Source organism: Myotis daubentonii, chromosome 2 (assembly GCF_963259705.1).
Source record: "Myotis daubentonii chromosome 2, mMyoDau2.1, whole genome shotgun sequence".
Lineage (NCBI taxonomy): Eukaryota > Metazoa > Chordata > Mammalia > Chiroptera > Vespertilionidae > Myotis > Myotis daubentonii.
In genome coordinates, this window is record NC_081841.1 from 206,611,078 (window position 1) to 206,631,941 (window position 20,864).

Here is a 20,864-nt window from a genome sequence, read left to right on the forward strand (position 1 = left end):
GAATGCATTTCTCGGGAGTACCTCTGCGATGGTGAGCGTGACTGTCAGGATGGCTCCGATGAAGAGAACTGCTCCCATTTGTGCAACAGACCAGGTCTGTCATCATCTCCTCTTCTCAGTCTTTTGTTGCAGGTACACTGAGCAAAAGTATGATATGAATTGCCAGGCTGTTTATTATAATCACTAGGGGCCCAGTGCATGAATTCATTCACCTTGAAAGGAACTGTAGGCCGCGAGGCTGCTGAGGGCACAGGGGCAGGTCTCTGCCCATCCTCCATGCCCCCGCCCGGTCCCTCCCACCACAGCCCCTAGTCCCCTCTCTGCTGGCAGTCCTGCTTCCACTGCTGCTGGACCCGCTCACACCCACTGATGGTGTGGAGCAATTGGAGCTGGTGCCAGCAGCAGTTGAGAGCAGCGGCTGCTGCCCTGATAGCCCCTCAGGAGCAGGGGGAGGTGGAGAAGCCCTGAGGGGCGATTGGGGCAGGCAGCCACAGCTCGCACCTGCTGGGTGGGACCATGACACACGGGAGCAAAGAATTTTCAGTAACCACCAGAGACTTGCCCTGATGACAGCGACCGGTGCCCCGCCTTGGTCTGGCACCTCTACTCACCTGCTCCATCATCCTACCGTGGCCAATGCTAGCCATGTTCTGTGTGCGCCCCCTGGTGGTCAGCGCACGTCATAGTGACCGGTTGTTCAGTTGTTCAGTTGTTCCAATGTTCAGTCATTTGCATATTAGAGTTATATATATATATATATATATATATATATATATATATATATATATATATATACTTGCTAGATAAATTATCATAGATAAAAGTCATAGACTGTTTGAACACTGATTCTGTGAGCTTCCACTGCTTCTTTGCTTCCTCAAATTTGCTTGAGTGTTCCAATATTTGTCTTAATATAGGCTGAACTATAGAGTGCCCTAAATGGACCACTTGGTAGTGTTATAACAAGTCATTAAAATAATGCAACAAATATGAGGCCATATTTAAGCAGCCCAGGCTGGCTTGCTAACTTAATTGACCAGAGCACTTTATTAAAGTTTGCTTATGGATCACCTGAGCTATAGAGTTCAAGTAAGATGTGGTCTATTTATCCTTCTAACTCCAGAATGAGGTGAGTTCATCTAATTTTGAACCTTCAGTTTGACTGAGTGGTGCTAGCTCTTGACCCTTTCCATTAAGGGATCTTCCAGTGTCTGGACGGAAGCAAGTGCCTTGAGGAGAAGTACCACTGCGACGGGGCTCAGCAGTGCTCAGATGGGTCTGACGAGCTGGACTGCTGGAAGCCCACTGAAGACTGCTCTGTACGTTGTGACAACAAGACCCGCTGTGTCCCTAAGAGCTGGCTGTGTGATGGCAATGCAGACTGTTCTGACAAAAAAGATGAACAAGGCTGTAGTAAGTTCCAGGAAACTTCCCTGGAGTATTTTAAGCTACATTTCAGTTGATTTTCCTTATTCCTGGTAGTTAGATTCTATAAAGTTGCTGTGGACACTGAGTTAGTGGATATGGAATCATTACTCTCAGAAAAAAATAGAGAGTGTGGTTTCTACAAGTCTCTGGTCACATGTTGGTCAACCAATCAATATACAACCTTGTTTTATGTGTTTCTGTTTAAAGGCAACTTTATATACATTGTTGGCTCATTAATATTGAAATCACAGCCATCAGCACTGTATCTCATGCCTGGGCAAAGCTCATCTAACACATAATTTCTCCATAAGGCACACCAAGACTGACTTCTTGCACTTATGAACACTAGTCTGAACTTCAGCACTTTGCTGGGGGCAATTATCACCAAAATCAGAGCCAAATCATCAAAAAGTCTAAAAATGTGAAAATCATGGCCCTAAAGAGACTGAAAATAGCACACTTATGCACACTATGGAAAATGAAACCAGAAGATAGAGCATTGCCTTCCTCCACCTCAGCTGGAATGCATGTGTCGGACAAGTCAAAATTTTTTTTTTCTGCTTTGCTGTATCTCAGCAAATGACCATGAAAGTGTGGTAAAGTGTTGCTTTTGGGGGTTCACAAGTAAATTTAAGCAAAGGGGTAAATGTGCAAACACTGAATCCACAAGTAATAAAGATCAGTTGTAGTTACTACACAGTTACCAGGCTAAGATGAAAGTTTCTGAGTGAGAGGATCCTTGAAGGTCATGCTATAACTTCCTTTTTCCATGGTAAGATTTCCATTAATAGAAATCCAGTCTACTACCAAAATAAAGTATTATTTCTTGTTGCAATAAAATCACCCTCCCTGAAGATTTTAACTTTGGTCCTACATCTTCCTCTGGGATGGGCCATCTCATTTGTTCCCCTCATTTGTATGAGATACACAATCTTTATATTTGTTCTTCTTAATGGCATGTCTCAAAGGCCTTAATTGCATGTTGGATTAGGGTAGAAGACAGAATGTAGAGAGTGGGTAATGGAAGATGATATATTTGGATGTGGAGGCAGCTGGGTACCTAGAGGATTTGACTGAACTTGGACTTATCCTATATAATAAAAGGGTAATATGCTAATTGACCCTCACACCATAGCAAAAGATGGCGGCACTGACAGCCAATAAGAAGGGGATATGCTAATTGACTGTCCCACCCTCAAATATGGTAGTGTCCACAGCCACAAGATGGTGGTGCCCAGTCCCCTCAGCCCCGCTGGGGCACATGCCTCTAAAGTCCCCCAGTCCTCTCAGCCCCCCAGCCACCCAGGGCCGGCCTGAGGTGCAGGCAAGCCTCAGATGGCCAGTCACTATGAGGTGCACTGACCACCTCTTGATTTCTTTCCCCAGCTGGCAGGCTCCGATTGCCCAATGGCAAATGGGAAACTGGGGCTCGGGGGCAGGGCCAGGGAGTGGGCAGAATGACTGACCTCTTGGTCCCTCCCGGCAGCCAGCAGGCTCTCATTGCCTGATGGCGAACGAAGAACCGGGGGTGGGTGGCAGCGGGGCGTGGGGCCGGCTGCGGGCAGCCAGGGAAGATGGCGCTGATCACAGGCCAGGCCTAGGGACCGTACCTGCACACAAATTCGTGTGCCAGGCCCTTAGTAAGAATATAAGGAGGAAAGAGACACAGAAAGGAAGTAGGGAGGCATCCAAGGTATAATTTACTTTTTAATACATACTTACAGTTTTGCTGAGGAACTGATCCATTTTCTTGAATCAAGTCAAGCAACTTCTGTCTATAGAATTTGAATCTAAGAACATAAATTGTAGGGTGTGTTGGATATTGGGAGGGAATTTCTTCTTTCATGGATGACATTAAGGTCCCGGAGGAAGATTCCACTTTCCTTCCTATCCCAGGGCCCTTCCATTTCTGGCCCTCTGCCATTGTTCCCCAGGACAGAAGGATTTTCTGGGCCAGTTTAGTAGCCCTTGTCTGGCCTAACACTACTCAAACCACCTGTCTGCTCTAACACCTGCTGGGGCTTGTTCCCAAGATGACAGGACAAGACCAGGAAGTCTTCAAACAACTTTATTTTCCATCAAATCACTTCTACATCTTGTTGAGTTCTTACCTAAAGCTTTTATTTTTCAGTTCATGAAAAATGCAGCATATCTGAATTTAGATGCAAGAATGGCCAATGCATATCTTACTCTCTGCACTGTGATGGGAACCGAGACTGCCTGGACCGCTCGGATGAAGAGGGCTGTCCTGTTGCCTGGCCCCAGCAGTGCCCCTCGGGGGAGGTGAAGTGCCCAAGGAGTGGAGAATGCGTGCTGACAGAGTGGATATGTGATCACGACTTAGACTGCAAAGATGGAAGCGATGAGAAGGTAGTCGCTGTTCTTCCAGAAAGATAAAATAGATTTCTCATCACAACAGGAACACAGGCTTCCCTGTAGGAAACTTGGGAAAACACAAAAACAGAGAGGTCCACCATGATTACTAGCCAGAAAGCCACGTGTAGCTACGCCAAAGTGTCCAAAGTATTAACATCCTCCTGTTGAAAGTCAAGTTTCCAAGAGGCTTTTATTACAGGTTTCCAAGTGTTAGGTCTTGGTGTCCCACTCAGAGGTGCACTCTGTAGGTCTGCTCAGTGGTCACCATGGAGCAACTAAAGCTCCTACTCTGTGCGCGAGGCAGCCTGGGCTTGACTCCTACAGCTTGCACTTGACCTTAATAAAGTACTTACTCCCTCATGCTGTATTTCCTCATCAGTAAAATGGGTATAAGATATGCCTTGTAGTGTCCGAAGGGTTGAGCGTGGATCTGGGGTATAGCAGGGTCACGGATGTCCCTCCCTTCCTCTTGCACATCCTGCCCCAGACCTGCGAATCCAAATCAATTAGGTGCAAAACAAGGATCAGCGAGCTGGGCTGTGGGTTAGGCGCGGTGGGAGGATTCCCGGAGGAGAGCTTCCGTGGACTCATTGCTTTAGCCTCTTGAATGAAGACTTTCTAATTTGCCAAAACAGACTTTTCTTCCCGCTTCCCACTCCTATCTGTGAGCTCCTCGCCTAAACTCCAGCCGGCATTTCACCGAGTGTGTAGGCTCTGCCCAGCCTTGTTGCAGAAGGGCCTTAAGGATTGTCCCCTAAACGCAGGCGTCTTCCTCCGAGAACCCCTTCCCGGGTGCTGATTGCCAGTGACACTGCGTCCCCCTCTGTCTCCACAGAACTGTCACCCCGAGGAGCTGCGGTGCGGCTCCAGGCAGTGGTCCTGTGCCAGTGCAGACCAGTGCGTGCCGGACTCCTGGCGCTGCGACGGGCAGCGCGACTGCAGGGACGGCAGTGACGAGGCTGCGTGTAAGTGCGGGGCTCTCACCGGAGGGCGAGGCGGATGGTAGCTGCTCGTGCTGCTGTGAGAAAGCAGCTCAGCTTGCCCCTGCTGCAGGACCTGGAACCTTCCTTCCCCAGAATGGAGGCCTCCTGCGCACACGGAAGCGTGGCCAGGGGAGGGGTGGGTGTTTGTGGGTTTGACCATCACGGCCGGGCATCATCCTCTGCAGGCGCCCCCGAGAAGTGCGGGAGTTCTGAGTTCCAGTGCCGCTCCTCTGCCTGCCTCCACCTCAGCCTGGTGTGTGACGGGAAGGAGGACTGTGCCGACGGCTCGGACGAAGGTGGACAGTGCTCGGCGTCAGCATGCGGCCAAGTACAGTGCTCCCACACCTGCTACCGGTCCCCCCGAGGCCCTGTGAGTGCGCCAGTTATGTTCCCAGCGGCTCCAAACGTGGTCTAGGCCCTAGACTCTAGGGAAGGCCCTCCCTGACCGCTCCCTAAGCTCTCAGTCTGTGGCAGAGTGGTGCTGACCCACCCATCGGTGTCCCTGTGCCTGAGCTATTCTGGGCTCCTGGTGACTCCTGTCTCCTTCCTTTCCTGTCTGGTGATTTTTGCAACCCTACCAGCCAGCCTCCCCAAACTCTACCACCATGGTCCTTCCCACCCCAGCTGTGAACTCAGGGCCACACTTGGGGCTAAGCAAGACGTTTCTGTGGTTGTCCCAAGAGCCAAGTAACCATCCCTTCGTGCTGCAGCTGGGGAAGGGGAGTACCTACCCATACCGAAGTCCTTTCCATGTGAGTCAGATGGAATGCGACCTGCTCTCAAATTAAGAAGTGCCTATGCTCTCGGCTAGCATTATTAGTTGGCCGAACATAGTGACCTTGATTCTGAAGGGCAAGTAGAAGAAAGCTGAGTTCTCGTGCCTGGTCGTGGTAGCACCTCTGTTGGGAGACGGCCACTTCAGTCAGGTCGGCATGCCTCTTCACTCTCTGATTGTGCTGGGCTCTAGCTGGCCTGTGCCGAACTTGAACACCTTGTTAGCTCAGGATCCATGGTGGTGGCAAGGGTGTGAGGTGTGTGGCAGGGCTGACAGGAAGAAGAGAGTGACTGTATTCAAAATAAAGTTGGTCCTAAGAGCCATTTGAGTTGCTGACATTGAATGTATTGCCACGTGCTTTTTATCGCAAGATCAAAGCCTTTTTATCAATGTTGTACTGTCTCTGGAAAGTCGTAATGCTTTCGTCAACCTCTTTCAGATATGTGCTTGTGAGCAAGGCTTCGAGCTGAAGAGCAGCGGCGGAAGCTGTGAGGATGTGGATGAGTGCCGGAGGTCGGGTGGTCGGCCTTGCAGTCAGACCTGTATCAATACCGAGGGCTCCTACCGCTGTACCTGTCATCCTGGCTACTTGCTGGAGCCAGATGGCCACACCTGTAAAGCAACAGGTTAACTGGAGCTGGGACTATCTCTAGGCTGGGTCACAAGCTTCAAGGTCCTAAATCTTCCAGGAATAACAATACAAATCTCCTTCTCAGGTCTTAAATGCTCCTGGCAGCTTTGTCTGTCTTTAGAGCAAGATTAGCAGAATCTCAAAACACTCTTTTTAAACCTCTTATTTCAGACTGAATTTGAGTTTGAAAGAGTCTACCAATAAGGCATTATTATAACAAAACCATAACTGGGGCCTTGTACCCATGGGTCAGCCTTACCTGAAGCTGGAATAAGTGTCTGAAGTCCTAACAAACACTTCTTTCCTGCCCACCTACCTCCAAATATTTAGTTAGAAATGTGGTTTTCAACTTAAGCCAACCACGCCTTTATTCTAAGTATCTTCAAATGTGGGTACCAGCTTAGCCATTACATCAAGGGAAGAGCTACTTAGATACCAGGTGGCTGGTATCACAGCCCTGGCGATGAGAAGGCAAAGACTACTTTGTCCTCTGATTCCGTAGCCAGTGCTGGGGTTTACTGTTCCAACTCCTTAAAACCACGCTGAAAGCAGTTCTTATTCAATAGGTACGGAACCGATCCTGCTGGTGGCCATTCAGTTTAACCTGCTTCTCTATGGACTAAGGAGCTTGAAAGAAGATATTCTGGCAGCTACAGACAAGAACCTGGTTATTTTCTCCATTGACTATGACTTACTGGATCAGAAAGTCTTCTGGACAGAGCTCGGTGCAGAAAGTATTAAGTGGATAAGCATGGACGCAAAGAAGAAAGGGACTGTAGTAAAAGGTATGTCCCCTGCCCTTACTAAATACACATGGCGTGGAAAATCAAATGAGTGGCCATAATGTTATAAACATTGGCTTAGTTGTGTCTCCTCAATTAAAAGTGGTCAAGGCTTGCTAGTTGGTTGAAATGGAAAGATGCATTGTCATCTCAGTAGACTGGTGAGTAAGCCACACTAATCAGCCAGTGACCAATCTGAGCAATGGCCATCTTCTTCTACAAATAGCACTTTGGAGCATTTTTAAGAAGACTGTTCTGATGGAAATGCATTTGCCAGTTGAAAAATTAATTAACATGGCATGCTAGCCTGATGCCTATGAACTAAAAGCTAGTTAAGAGCTATAATTTAACCTAAGTACACATGTTGAATGGTTTCCTCTCTTTAGGAATAAAGTCAGACTGTATGGTGGTCGATTGGATTGGGAGGAATCTCTACTGGACAGATGGCACAGCTGGCCAGATTTTGGCAATTCAGTTGACTGCTGTGTGGCGAGGAAAACCTGAATACACAATTGTCCTGGGTGATAACTTAAATCAGCCACGGTCTTTGGCTTTAGATCCCTTAAATGGGTGAGTCCAGGCATAACAGTGTCTGGTCAAGTCCTTTAAGTGTGTTATTCCCCCTTAGTTTTTCTTTGGTTGTGTTCACTCACCACAGAACAAGTGAACTGAAGAAACCTTATCTGACTTTATATTGTATGGTGATGTAGATCAACCACACATAGTAATTTTGAAAACTTCTGGAGGAAGTCTTTTATCTCAGTAAAGTGAGCTGTAAGTTGTTCACTTGGTAACACACCCTATACTTTCTTTTGCCAAAATAAGCAAATATACCTCTGAATAGAGAATTTTTATGGTTCTAAAATTGCAGGGGGATGGAGAATGGAACTAGATATAGTATTTAATTTACAATAATGTGCTTGGGGTTGGGAGGCAGGATAATTGTATTTTGGAATTAAACCTGGGTTCTTCATCTAGTGTCCTTTCTCTGGGAACTTAGAAACATTTCCTACTTGGCAGAGCCAAGCCCTCATTGGGATGGATATATATATATAGTTAATATGCAAAGTGTCCCCTTGGGAGTTCAACCAGAGACCGGGAGTTCAATCGCTCGCTATGACGTGTGCTGACCACCAGGGAGCAATGTGGAATGAAGGAAGGCCCCAGCCGGCAGCTGGAAGGCTCCAATCAGCCCTGATTGACAGCCAGGCCTAGGGATCCTACCAGTGCATGAATTTTGTGCACCGGGCCTCTAGTATATATATAATGAAAAAATAGCTGGGCTAGTGTGGCTCAGTGGTTGAGCATTGATCTATGAACCAAGAGATTGCAGTTCAATTCCCTGTCAGGGCATATGCCCAAGGTTGCAAGCTTGATCACCAGTAGGGGGCATGCAGGAGGCAGCCAATCAATAATTATCTCTCATCATTGATGTTTCTTTTTTGTTTTGTTTTGTTAATCCTTCCCCAAGGATGTTTTTCCATTAATTTTTAGAGAGTGGAAAGGAGGGGGACAGAGAGAGAAACATTGATGTGAGAGAGATACATCAATTGATTGCCACACGAAGCCTCACCGTTGCTGGGGTCCAACCCCAGCGGGTCCAGGGGTCGCCAAAGGTGTGGACGGAGTCAGCAAAGAAGGAATGACATGGAGACAGCGTTCAGTTGATCAGCAGCCTAGCCAGGATCTCTAGCCAAGTTCTGGTCAGGATCTCCAGTGAAGTTCTGGTTAGGATCTCCAGCCAGGTTCTGTTGCCATGTTCCCTTGCTAGGTTCTCCAGCCAGGTTCTGTCCAGGTTCTCCAGCCAGGTTCAGTCACCAGCTTCTAGTCATGTTCTCTTGCCAATTTCTGTAGTCAGGTTCAGTCTCTAGGTTCTTCAGCCAGGTTCTCTTGCTAGGTTCTGTCTCTAGGTTCTGTCTCCAGCTTCTGTCCAGGATCTTTTGCCATGTTCTCTCGCTAGGTTCTGTCTCTAGGTTCTGTTGCCAGTTTCTGTCCAGGATCTTTTGCCATGTTCTCTCCAGCGAAGTTCTTCTGTCTCTAGGTTCTGTGTAGGTTCTGTCTTCTAAGTTCTGTCTAAGTTCTGTCTTCTAAGTTCTGTGTGTTGCTGTCTTGTTACATCTGTATTTATACCAGTTGATTCAATCCTATCAATCTCTATTACAAAGGTTAGGGTGTTTCTTATCTCCATTCCAGGGAGTAAAGGTTATGTAGCTTAAGCATGATTGTTCGTAGTTAAAGTGATTAATTACCCACCTGGCACTTAGTTAAGGAGTTTTATTCCCTCCCTAACTTCAGGGGAAAATCCCTACCTGGGAAAACAACCTTTCTCAGAGACCTTGGTTAAAACACATAGTGCCAAGAAGGTGAGCAAACATATTAAGAACAGTATGCCATATATGCCAGGTCCCTTGAAACAGCAAGCATGGACCGGCTCCCGGCACACCATGGCTGGGGATTGAGCCCGCAACTGAGGTACATGCTCTTGACCAGAATTGATTCCAGGATCCTGATGCTCTAACAACTGAGCCAAATCAGCTAGGGCTCATCATTGATGTTTCTATCTCCCTCTCCCTCTCCCTTCCTCTCTGAAGTCAATAAAAATATATTTAAAAATAAAAAATAAGACAGAACAATACTCAGGATTCAAAGGGAACCCAGATTGGGTATCCTTCCTGTTTTTCTCACCTTTTCAATACCTCAACCAGGAATCTGTTAATATGGTCCTCAGCAAACTGACAGTAGTTTTGATGCAGCTAATAGCTTGTGGCCAAGAATAAGGTCTGCGGCACATGTCTGCCCATGGAGCTAGCATACTTTCCAGCCCACAAAAGATTGTCAGGTTTCCTGAATATTTTCCATGGCTTAGGGACTAATGTATTCCTAGCCTTCTTACTCAACTATCATGGTATTTTACCCACAAATGAGGACTAAACAATCACCATAAAATATCAAGAAAACCTTTTACTACTTTACAATTTTGCTTAAGGAATAGACCGAGTTTACATTTGAAGAAAAAATAATTGGGCTCCAAATCACTGTTTTAAGGGATGAATTGATGTTATTTTCTCTGAGGTAGTACTTTATCCCAAAGCTGACTTTTATTCACACAGGTTAATGTACTGGTCTGAAATTGGAGGAGAACCTCACATAGAACAAGCTGGAATGGATGGTAGCAGGAGAAAAGTACTCATCAATAAAGGTCTTGGCTGGCCAACCAGCATAGTTCTTGACCAGTTGAGTTGGAAGATATTCTGGTCTGATGACAAATTTCACTGTATTGGCTCTGCCAATCTAGATGGCACTGGGATTAGCGTAAGTGTTGTTTTGGAATTAGATTTGTACAAAATGTTATGTGCCTTGTGTAAAACTCATCCCAGAAACCTCACCTTCCCCATTTTAGATGTTGCAGTTAACACAGATCAAGAGCCCCTTTTCAGTCGCTGTATTGGAGGATGAAGTCTTCTGGTCTGAAACAAAGACAAGAACAATACAGCGTATGAAGAAGATGACAGGCAAGAGCAGGGCTGTCCTCATCAAGCGTATTGAACAGCCTTATGGACTCAAGGTCTATAATGCACTCTTCAAAGTATCCCCCTCATTCTCCCTGAAAAGGCTACATATGTGAACTGCCCAAAGTACAAACCGGAGTGACATCCCTCTATAATGATTAAAAAGGAAGATTTATTCATCTGCTATGTTCAAGGATTCAATAAGGTATACTGACATCTAGCTGTTTTCTTCCAGATAATGCACGAAGTCCTACAGCCCAGGTCTTCTAATCCTTGTCTGGACACTGGATGTTCTCACTTGTGTCTTCTGAGCCCACGATCCAAGGGAAGCTGTCATTGCCCTGTCGGACTCCTGCTTGCAGATGATGGCATCAACTGTGTCCCTGTCAAGGAGTCTGCCTTTCTGTTCCTTGTGTTGCCCACCGTTATCATTCAGGTATTGTCCACAAGCATCCTCATGTGTCTGTGCTTGGTCTACATCCTGTTTCAGGCTGAGTAATCTGAACTCTTCATGTGCAGTTATAAATAGTAGGAGCCCTTTCCCTTGGAATATTCTTCACACATGACTTAAATTTTAGTATCCACTGTGTGCTGGGAACTATCATGACCAAAATAAAGAAGATATGAAATAAGAACAAGTTCTACTTAAAATCATTTAGGAAATACTTAGTACATCAGAACACAGTGAGATTAGTTTAATTTAGTTTAGACAATTTTGTTAAGTTGTCCAAGCACCTGGATAATGATGTAGATTCCAAATACAAACAGCTTGGCTCCATCCTAATCTGGAGGTGGAGGCAAATACATTTTGTGAGGGAACTTTTCTTAAACCATAAGGAGATAAAAGGTAGTGACAAGCAAGTCACCCCTAACTTTTAATATCTAGAGGACTTGGCATTTAAAAAACAAAAAAAAATTTTGGGGTGAAAGATAGATTTTAGCTTCCTTAAGATCTTAATAGTCAAAGCTCACTTAAAGGGGAGGGTCTTTAACAGAGGAGTAAATCTTCAAAACACCCAAATTCAAGGAATTTAAAGTCCTTGATGCTCCAGGAAAGGAGAGAAATAACTGCTGTCTGCTTTTAGAAAATAGGATATTTGAAAATATGGGTTTAAGTATTTAATAGGAATTTAACATTAATGCAAAATCAAGGTAATGAATTAGACTAGACTCAACTGGTACCATCCATTTAACTTTTTCCCCATAGATTTATCTGAAAAACATAGAAACTTTATTAGGACAAGCAACTTTACCAGAACACAGGGTACTTCCCTTTACCAATCTGAACCAGCTGGCATCAGTGGACTACCTTGTCCAGGAAAAGACACTCTACCTTTCAGAGTTGGGTAATGGTGATATCAGACTACTGAGGCTCAAAGAATCTGGAAAGCTGTCTTGGAGGAAAATCTTATCTGCGAAGGGGACAGTAATCAATCTTGCTGTGGACTGGTTGAGTGGAAACATATATTGGATTGACAGTGAAAACCCGCATATCAATGTAGCTTCATCCGAAGGCCAGTATTCCACTGTTTTGTTCAGCAACAATCTGTCCCATCCAACCTGTGTTGCACTCCATCCACCCACTGCAATCATGTGTTTTGTGGATCTGGGTTCCCAGGATGGTGGTGGGCGTGGTTCCAGCATCGACTGTGCCTCCATGGATGGCATCAGGAGGAAGGTGCTGTGGCAGAAATCCCAGGTCCCAGTGGGCTTGACCTTTTCAGATTCAGGGACCCGAGTATACTGGGCTGATACTGGTAAGTAATGATTACCTCCACCCTAAATGGGAGTCCGAGGGACCTTGGCCAGAGTGAAGTAGAAATGTTCAGTTTTCTGGTCTTCAGGCATAATAACTTCAAATAGCTTTTAGGTCTGAGTTTATATTTTCTGTACCACTTTCTAAACAAATACAATCATTCCCCATCCTGAGTTGCATATAACTGCCCATAGTAATGCAATAGCTCCTTTGTGAAGGCATACTATCAAGATCTTAAAAAAATATGCATGAGCAAATATTTGTGTATCATTGGTAGAGTGGAATGAATGAATGAAGAATTGGCCTTCAGAGAATGGATGAAGATAGTCTCCTCCTGGAGAGGAGGCAAGACAAGATGTAAAGAGTTGAAGGAGAGAGCACAGCTGTTTGGGCTAAATAAAATAAACCCAACCTCTCTTTCTAGGGAGAGGACTCATAGAAAGTATTCAACAAGATGGCTCTAGATACAGAGTAGACCGCAAAGGAATTCAGGGCCTTAACCTCTTTACATATGGCCAAAGCATGATGTTCTGGACAACAACTGATGATGGTAGGTCTGAACTCTGTATCTGATTGTCTTTGTGATCTGAATTTACTCCTGTGTATCTAAAGCGAATCTGCTACTGCTTAGGACTGATCTCTACTATTGTCCTTCTTTTAGAAGAAGAGCCAAACAACGTCCCTCACAAAACATGTACGTGTAACAGTGATTCTGTGACTTGAGGGAGCTTTAACTTTTTTTGGTTATTCTTTGTATAGTCCAGTTCTGCCGGAGATTTCTGGCATTTCTATGAGGCTCTCTGCTTTGGAGGACACCTGTTATGGTAGAGAGAGAACTGGACCAGAAAATGGAACTAGGTTGCATAACTGCTCTGTCAGTTAGTAGCTAGTGGCTGTAACACCTTACCTGTAAAATGAAGACAGTACCTGTTTCAGTTGACTAAATCCACATGAAAATACTAGTTGAAATATAGAACATCTTACACTTGCAAGGTATTTCTAGTATATTCGGAGAGATTGTCGTAAATCATAGTGCTCTAATATATTGTTTCTGGTTAGAATCTAGACTTGATAAAACCGGAAAATGCACAATTTATGTGTTTAAAATAAATGTGTCTCTTTATATTTTCCAATTCTGGTCCATTGACCAGTTGGGCTGGCCACATCAGAATTTCAAAGACAAATTGTCAGATCCTACCCCAGCGATGTTAATTTATTAGGTATGTGAGAAGGCCTTTACCATCTATTTTAAGATTCCCCTGGTGACTCTTGTAGCAGAGAAGCCATTTTCAGAAATGTTCTAGAACAATGTTTAAAATCATTATCCATCAGTTGTATGGGCTGCATCTAAGCGTCATATATCCTAATTTCCTGTCTTTAGATATCTGGGCATATATGAATGTTCTCAACATAGCTTATTAACACCTGATTTTATTTTGGAGAAAGGCATAGGATGTTGTCTTTTATTTATCTGAAGTTTCTCCCCAGAAACATGATTTAGAAAAATACATACCTCTTCTGTAAAGCTGTTGTTCCTCAACTAGAGTTTCTGCAGACAAGTGACAGTTTTCACATTGAGCAATATTCTTTGCCCAGGAAGTTGTTTTAATTTCACTTTTGTTAAGGATTGTTCACTGCCTTTTGTTTCAGCCCAAATCACTAAAGTTTGGTACAGCAAGGCAGAACTTTCAGAAAACCGGTGGTTCCAAATAGACCTGAAGATTGTGGATTTAAAAGTTTACAGTAAACTTTCTCAACAGGGTAGGTGACTCTCCAATGATTATAACAGCACTGAAATCTACTGGATTTCCCCATGGAGGGGATGGATGCTCCCTCCTACATTATCGCCTTGAAATATCTTTGAATTTTCCATTAAAATATTTCTCTGGCAAATTCCTATAGATCTACACAATTCCCTTGTCTTTATGCAGTTATATACAGTCTGGTTGTGGTGTATAAGTAGTTCTGTTACTTATTTAGGACACATAGTAGTGGTAAGTGTATTGGACTGGAGTTTGGTACACTTGGGTTCTATTTTCAGTTCTATTATTGTAGGTTAATGATAATTATGGTATTATAAAAAATCCCTTTTAGCTCTAGGGTGTCTTCATTCTACTCATTGTCACTTGTATCTACTTGTGATGTCAACTAACCCTTGAAATATCAACTGGGGGTGGTGCTCAGATGTTTTTCTCCACATTTCTATGGACAGAAGTGGAGTGCCTGCCTGAATTTTTGGGGAGGATGATGATGAGCTTAGTTGAAGTAGTAAGAGAAGTGATCTGTTCCTAGTGGAGATTAACCCCAACAATGTGAGCTCAAATAGTTCATCATACCTACCATTACCATGGATGATTCAGTATATACATTAGTCTTAAGAGAATGCTGCCCCACTGCTTTGTTTTTGAAAGCTAACCTTTCTAGCTGATATTATTAGTAGTCATGCTTAAACTCTAAAGTCTTAACTTTGCAGGATGAACCTTTTAGAATTCTTCAGTGTGATAAATGGTCACATCATAAAAGCGATGATAAACTGTTGCTTAATTCTGAGAACCAGAAGGAGGGTCTCTGTCACCCTTAAATTAGGTTTTATCTATGCTACATGCATGCCTATTCCACAATTCCTGGAATATCTTAAAAGGTAAACCCTCACTTCTAGATATAAGATAGAAGCTTTGAAGAATTATAGGAGGCTATAAATGGCTGGCTTAATCAGACTATTCTCTCTCTCTCTCTCTCTCTCTCTCTCTCTCTCTCTCTCTCTCTCTCTCTCTCCCCCAATTCCCCCACACCCTCTAGCAACCACCAATCTGTTCTCTATCTATTATTCTTAGAGGGATCATAGAAACCATAGCCCCCATATTTTTATCTAAAGAGAGCTTTATTTGTAAGAACCTTCTAGCTCGGATGCTGGGTGCTTGGTGTGAGGGGAGAAGAGAAGTCACAATGGGATTTTGAATGAATCAGAGTTTACCTCAATTATTCTTAAGCCCATTGTTGTCTGAACTCCTAGGTTCCTATAGCCATTCTTATCCATGAAGTAGAATCACCAATCACTTAGTACCTAGTTGACTAAAAGAAACTAAGTTAATGAGATGTATCCTGTGGGGAAAATATCTGGATCCCATAACTCTGATAGTCTATTTGCAGAAAAAAATAGACTACCTGAAAAAAATCTAAATCAGTATATTTTGGGGGGTTGGGGATCCACAGGTAGTAACAGCTGCTCAAAAGACAATGGAGGATGTAGCCACATTTGTTTACCAAACCCTGAAGGACAGACTTGTAAATGTTCCAGTGGCTACTACTTGGCTGACACAAACAGATGTATTGAAGCTGTCCGATGCTCTGCGCCATTGCAAGCCTGTAAGGATGGTCAGAAATGCATTTCCACGGAGCAAGTGTGTGATGGTCATGCTGACTGTCTGGATGCATCTGATGAAATGGGCTGTGAGTAGCTCCTATTCATCATCATGACTGGCTTACTTTTAGTAATATCTACTTCCTCAGTATTTCTTAGGCTTTTATTCTCTAAATGATTACATCATTATCACTGTACACTCTTTAAACTGAGCAATAGGAAACTTCCTACAGGGCTGTTGGATGTAGATTTGAACCCCTTGTGAAAAGCTGATGTGCCCTCTGCACTGATTTTAGAACAGGTAATGTGATAGGGAGCTCCAAAGGGCTAAACAGTTTGTATGTTGCCTGAAAGAACACTCATTTAACCTAGATTTGACTCAGTACATTTTTTTAAATATATTTTATTGATTTTTTACAGAGAAGAAGGGAGAGGGATAGAGAGTTAGAAACATCGATGCGAGAGAAACATCGATTAGCTGCCTCCTGCACGCCCCCCACTGGGGATGTGCCCGCAACCAAGGTACATGCCCTTGACCGGAATCGAACCTGGGACCCTTGAGTCCGCAGGCTGACGCTCTATCCACTGAGCCAAACCGGTTCGGCATGACTCAGTACATTTTTGATCACTTGGTGAGCATAGTCAGGGGAAGTTGGTTAGGCAAACTATTTGTCTTGTGTTGGGTCCCTCTTTTTAGTGTGGAAATTTTCTACCTCACAGGGATGTTAAGGAATACAAGAGAATGTGTATAAGGCTGCCATACCAGCACTTAAATGCTAACTGTAAATGGCTGTTACAGAAATACTGTGCCAAATAGTGCCTTCATGGAACAGCATTTTCATGGCCAGTCATCTGAGCAGCTATATCTAATTCTGCTTGTAACTGCCATCCTCCAATTCTATAGCTTCAGCTCCAGTGATATCCAAGTCCTATAAGCATAGAATTGAAGAGGCAGTGGGCTTGGTACTGAGACTGGTCATAACTAGTAAAGAAAAAGATTTGGAAAATGAATCTTACAGGGAACAGTTCTCATTACTTCTCAATTTAAATCCTTATCTTCTAAAACCCAACTGGCTCGAAGACAAATTATTACCCCTTATCACTTCATTTTAACTAGGAAAGACAAAGACCAAAGACCAACAGTTGATTCTATGGTCTTGCCCTCCCTGTGTAGGCAGTGACTCAGAGTGGGGAGTGTCAGTGAGTGAGACATTTATCACCCTCATCACCTGGTTTTAAAGCCAAACCGAAATCTAACATACCTTCCCTTGCTCTCCCATCCCTGGTGACCTAGGCCCAAGAGTTACCTCTTTTCCTTAATAATGATTTCACTCTGACTTTTACATAGCTTGTTTTGGAGGGGGTGGTACTGGGTGCATAAAGTTAGATTGGCTTCCTCTGGATATACCTTACCATGAGGGACCCTAAACTGTCCAGGAGTGGAAACACGCCTGTGGACCAACTTAAGAAAGAGGCAAGAATAGTTTCATTGCTAATATTTACTTTGGTCTTTAGTGTTCACATGAGGAATAACACTTGTGCCAACAATGACAGAGAATATGGTGAAGTGCCTTAAACACAAAGTTAACTTCAGATTCCTCTGTGGTTAGAAGCACCCTGTTGCCTACTGCCTGCCTAATGCGTACCCCTCCTACCACCACCATGGAATCTGGTTCAATACTTGCGACTTGTAGATCTTGCTAAAACCTATAGTTTACTTGAACTCAAAAAGTTTTAAATACTTATATACTTACATTATATATATATATATATATATATATATATATATATATATATATTGATTTTTTATAGAGAGAAAGTGAGAGGGATAGAGAGTCAGAAACATCGATGAGAGAGAAACATCGATCAGCTGCTTCCTGCACACTCCTACTGGGTATGTGCTAGCAACCAAGGTATATGCCCTTGACTGGAATCAAACCTGAGACCTTTCAGTCCACAGGCCAACGCTCGATCCACTGAGCCAAACCAGTTAGGGCTATATACTTGCATTTTAAAGAAAATCTTTCTGGCCTATACATTTACTATTCAGATCTACCACACTAATTCTTATAGAATAAAACATAGTAATTGATGGAATCTACCTTGGCTAACCTATACATACCATCATCTAAAAGTAGATGGGTATGGCCAATAGACTGTTCCTGAAACCAAACATTTAAAGTGCTGTAAGATATGCAGTTTTTAATATAAATTTCAATAGCTTTTTTTATTTGGCCCCAAGTAATAGTAGTGATTTATGATTTTATAAATTCAACCGTATCTGGTTTAGTCCTTTAGAATTCTTGTTCTTCTGACATATTTCTTAACAGACAAATATGTGTGTATACCCACACTCCTACCTACTGTTTTTGTAGGTGCCTATCCAGATAAAACCCATTCAACACTAACACTTGGAAAGCTAGAGGCTGGAAAAAGGGTGACTCCTAAAGCTGCCCAACCTCTCCAGGCTGCCAAGCCCCCCAACACTAGATATGTGGGTCCAGAAGAGATGGATTATCCTGTCAGAAAAACACTGATCCCCTCGATTCCTGATAGAGAAAGCAAGACCTCAGAAACCAACAAAAGAGGGAAGCTTGTTCAGCCCAAGGACCCACAGGGGGCAAAACACCTGCCCTGTGGCAGCGATTTCTGTAATGGGAGGGGAATCTGCACCGTGGAAGGAGAGCTGAGAAGATGCAGCTGTCCCATGGAATTCGGTGGAGACTTCTGTGAAGAGGCAGCGCGTGGACCTGGCCCCGGCTACATCGCCCTCAGCTTCACCATCACCTTGCCAGTTGTTCTGGTAGCTCTGGGAGCATTTGTGTATTTCAGAAAAGAACGTGAACGAAAAAGGTGAGCAGCTCTTAATGTCCTGATGGGAGAGTTTTATTCCCAAGAAGTTGCTTCTAAAATAAGATGAATGGGGTTGGAGGTAGGAGTCCACTCTAGAAATTTGTCCTCTGAGAAAGACTTGAGGTGATGAAGCAGCCTCCCCTGTTAGATGACCTGAAAAAAAATAATAATTGGGACCATCTTTTTGAGTGATTACTGGGGCAGATACATCTGCCTCAGCAGTTGTCAGTGACACAATCTCAGGGATGAAGTGAGGAGATTCCCCACCAATGAGGCAGAGCTGGTGCCAATGATTTTTGGAGGAAGAATTTGTTAGTAGGGGTGTATTAGTTTGCTTGGGCCGCTATAACAAATACCACAGAGTGGGGCATTAAACAACAGCAATGTATCTTCTCACAGTTTTGGAGGCTGGAAGCCTGGAATGAATGTATCAGTGGGTTGGTTTCTTCTGAGGCTGAGGGCTGGCTTCTCCTAGAATTGTAGATGCAGGCTGCTCTGTGTCTTCCATGGTCTTTCCTCTGTGCATGGCTGTGTCCTGATCTCCTCTTCTCGGACACCAGTCATATTAGATTAGGGCCCAAACTAATGACCTCCTTTTAATATAATTACTTCTTTAAAGACTCTCTTTGCAAATGTGACTACAGTCTAAGTGGAGATTATGACTTTGACATATGAATATGGAAGAGACACCACTCAGCCCATAATAGGAGGTGAAATAAAGAAACTCAGGAAAGATTTAAAGCAAAAACATTGTTTTGTCAAAGAGCTAGAGAATCACTACATTAAAGAAACAAACAAGAATAACAAAAATCACGATTTAAATGGACACAGACACTGGGGCGGTGGGGGCTTGCCCCGGGTGGGAATGGCTGGGCGGGGGGTGGGGAGAGGGGGGGCCAATTGGGGTAAAAGAAGACATATGTAAAACTTTAGACAATAAAAAAAATCACGATTTAGAGTAGGAATGATGGCAAAATAAGCTTTAGAGTAGGGAGATATAGTAACTGAAGAAACTGATTAGATAAGTAGACATTAAATAGCCTATGTATCAAGAAATATAGGGCCCTAACCGGTTTGGCTCAGTGGGTAGAGCGTCAGCCTATGGACTGAAAGGTCCCAGGTTTGATTCCAGTCAAGGGCATGTACCTTGGTTGCGGGCACATCCCCAGTAGGGGCTGTGCAGGAGGCAGCTGATCGATGTTTCTCTCTCATCGATGTTTCTAACTCTCTATCCCTCTCCCTTCCTCTCTGTAAAAAAAATCAATAAAATATATTTTTTAAGAAGAAATATAGAATGACAAAAATTGTAAAAGTTACATCTCTGCCCAGCCTTCACGTTACAGACTGAAGGAAAGGCCAGGAGAAGTGCTTGTTTTTGCCCAAGGTAGCACTGGTTAGTTAATAGCTAAATGGTTAATAGTAAGATGAATGAGATGCTACCCTTGGGGTCTGATTGTCACCACATTAACTTGCCCCTTGTGTCCAGGTGCCACTTACCTGTCCTTGGATTCAGTACCCATTGCCTCCTGTTACCTAGTTCCCCTCAATTGAGACGACGTATCATTTCAGAAGTTAAATGAATGCCTAGTAACAAATAATAATTGACTCAAGAGTTGCCCATTCTAGGTTGTTTGCGTTGTTAAAGAGACAATCAAAACTGTGTAATTCCTTAAAAAATAACCTTGATTAGGGCACACGTTGGCCCTTTCTAAACATTTGCCAATTCCAATTGCTACCTCAAGGAACAACTCTTTTGACTTTGTTTCTTTGATTTCTAGAAATAGTACAGCCTCATCAAGAAATTTGAACAGCTGTAAAGAACATAACCAAGAAGAAGAGAATCTAATGAGCAGTGAGACTTTTGTCAATGAAGCCTATGATGAACAGGTATGCCTGGAAGTGTCTTTGAGGAAAACAGATTCTTGAGAGAGAGCTACAGAATGACCCTTCTGAAAGATCCTAGGCGGGTGAAAGGAGGCAGTGTTAACTAGATGATGATGCGATTATGTATATCAAATGAATGGTCAGTAATTTTTTTTGTCTTTAGACGCTGTTCCATCTTTAGTTATTCAAACCGGAGTGAAACATGCATGAAATAGTGACCAAGAAATTCAGCTTTTGCCCTAGCCAGTTTTGCTCAATGCTTAGAGCGTGGGCCAGTGGCCCGAAGGATCACACGTTTGATTCCCAGTCAAGGGCACCTACCTCAGTTGCGAGCTTGATCCCTGGGCCTGGTCAGAGCATGTGTAGGAGGAAACCAATCGATGTATCTCTCTCACATCAATGCCTCTCCTCTCTCTCTCTCTCTCTCTCTCTCTCTCTCTCTCTCTCTCTCTCCTTTTCCTCCTCCTCCTCTTCCCTCCCTTCCCACTCTTTCTTAAAAAAAAAAAATCAATGGAAAATATCCTCA

At 43.8% G+C, this 20,864-nt stretch overlaps 2 protein-coding genes across 2 annotated transcripts; both read left to right on the forward strand.

Annotated features, from left to right (window-relative positions):
* Positions 1 to 3,903: 3,903 nt before the first annotated feature.
* Positions 3,904 to 7,549, forward strand: LOC132226803 (low-density lipoprotein receptor-related protein 2-like). The gene is made up of 6 exons (XM_059681230.1): positions 3,904 to 3,951; positions 4,640 to 4,769; positions 4,973 to 5,157; positions 6,002 to 6,188; positions 6,760 to 6,978; positions 7,362 to 7,549. Exons 1-6 carry the CDS (start codon positions 3,904 to 3,906, stop codon positions 7,547 to 7,549), a joined length of 957 nt encoding a protein of 318 aa, XP_059537213.1.
* Positions 7,550 to 10,700: 3,151 nt separating this feature from the next.
* On the forward strand, positions 10,701 to 20,401 carry LOC132226460 (low-density lipoprotein receptor-related protein 1B-like). The gene is made up of 7 exons (XM_059681104.1): positions 10,701 to 10,920; positions 11,692 to 12,241; positions 12,665 to 12,790; positions 13,891 to 14,001; positions 15,454 to 15,690; positions 17,977 to 18,454; positions 20,233 to 20,401. The coding sequence occupies exons 1-7, from the start codon at positions 10,723 to 10,725 to the stop codon at positions 20,378 to 20,380; spliced, it is 1,848 nt and encodes a 615-aa protein (XP_059537087.1). The 5' UTR covers positions 10,701 to 10,722; the 3' UTR covers positions 20,381 to 20,401.
* The last annotated feature ends 463 nt before the right edge of the window (positions 20,402 to 20,864 follow it).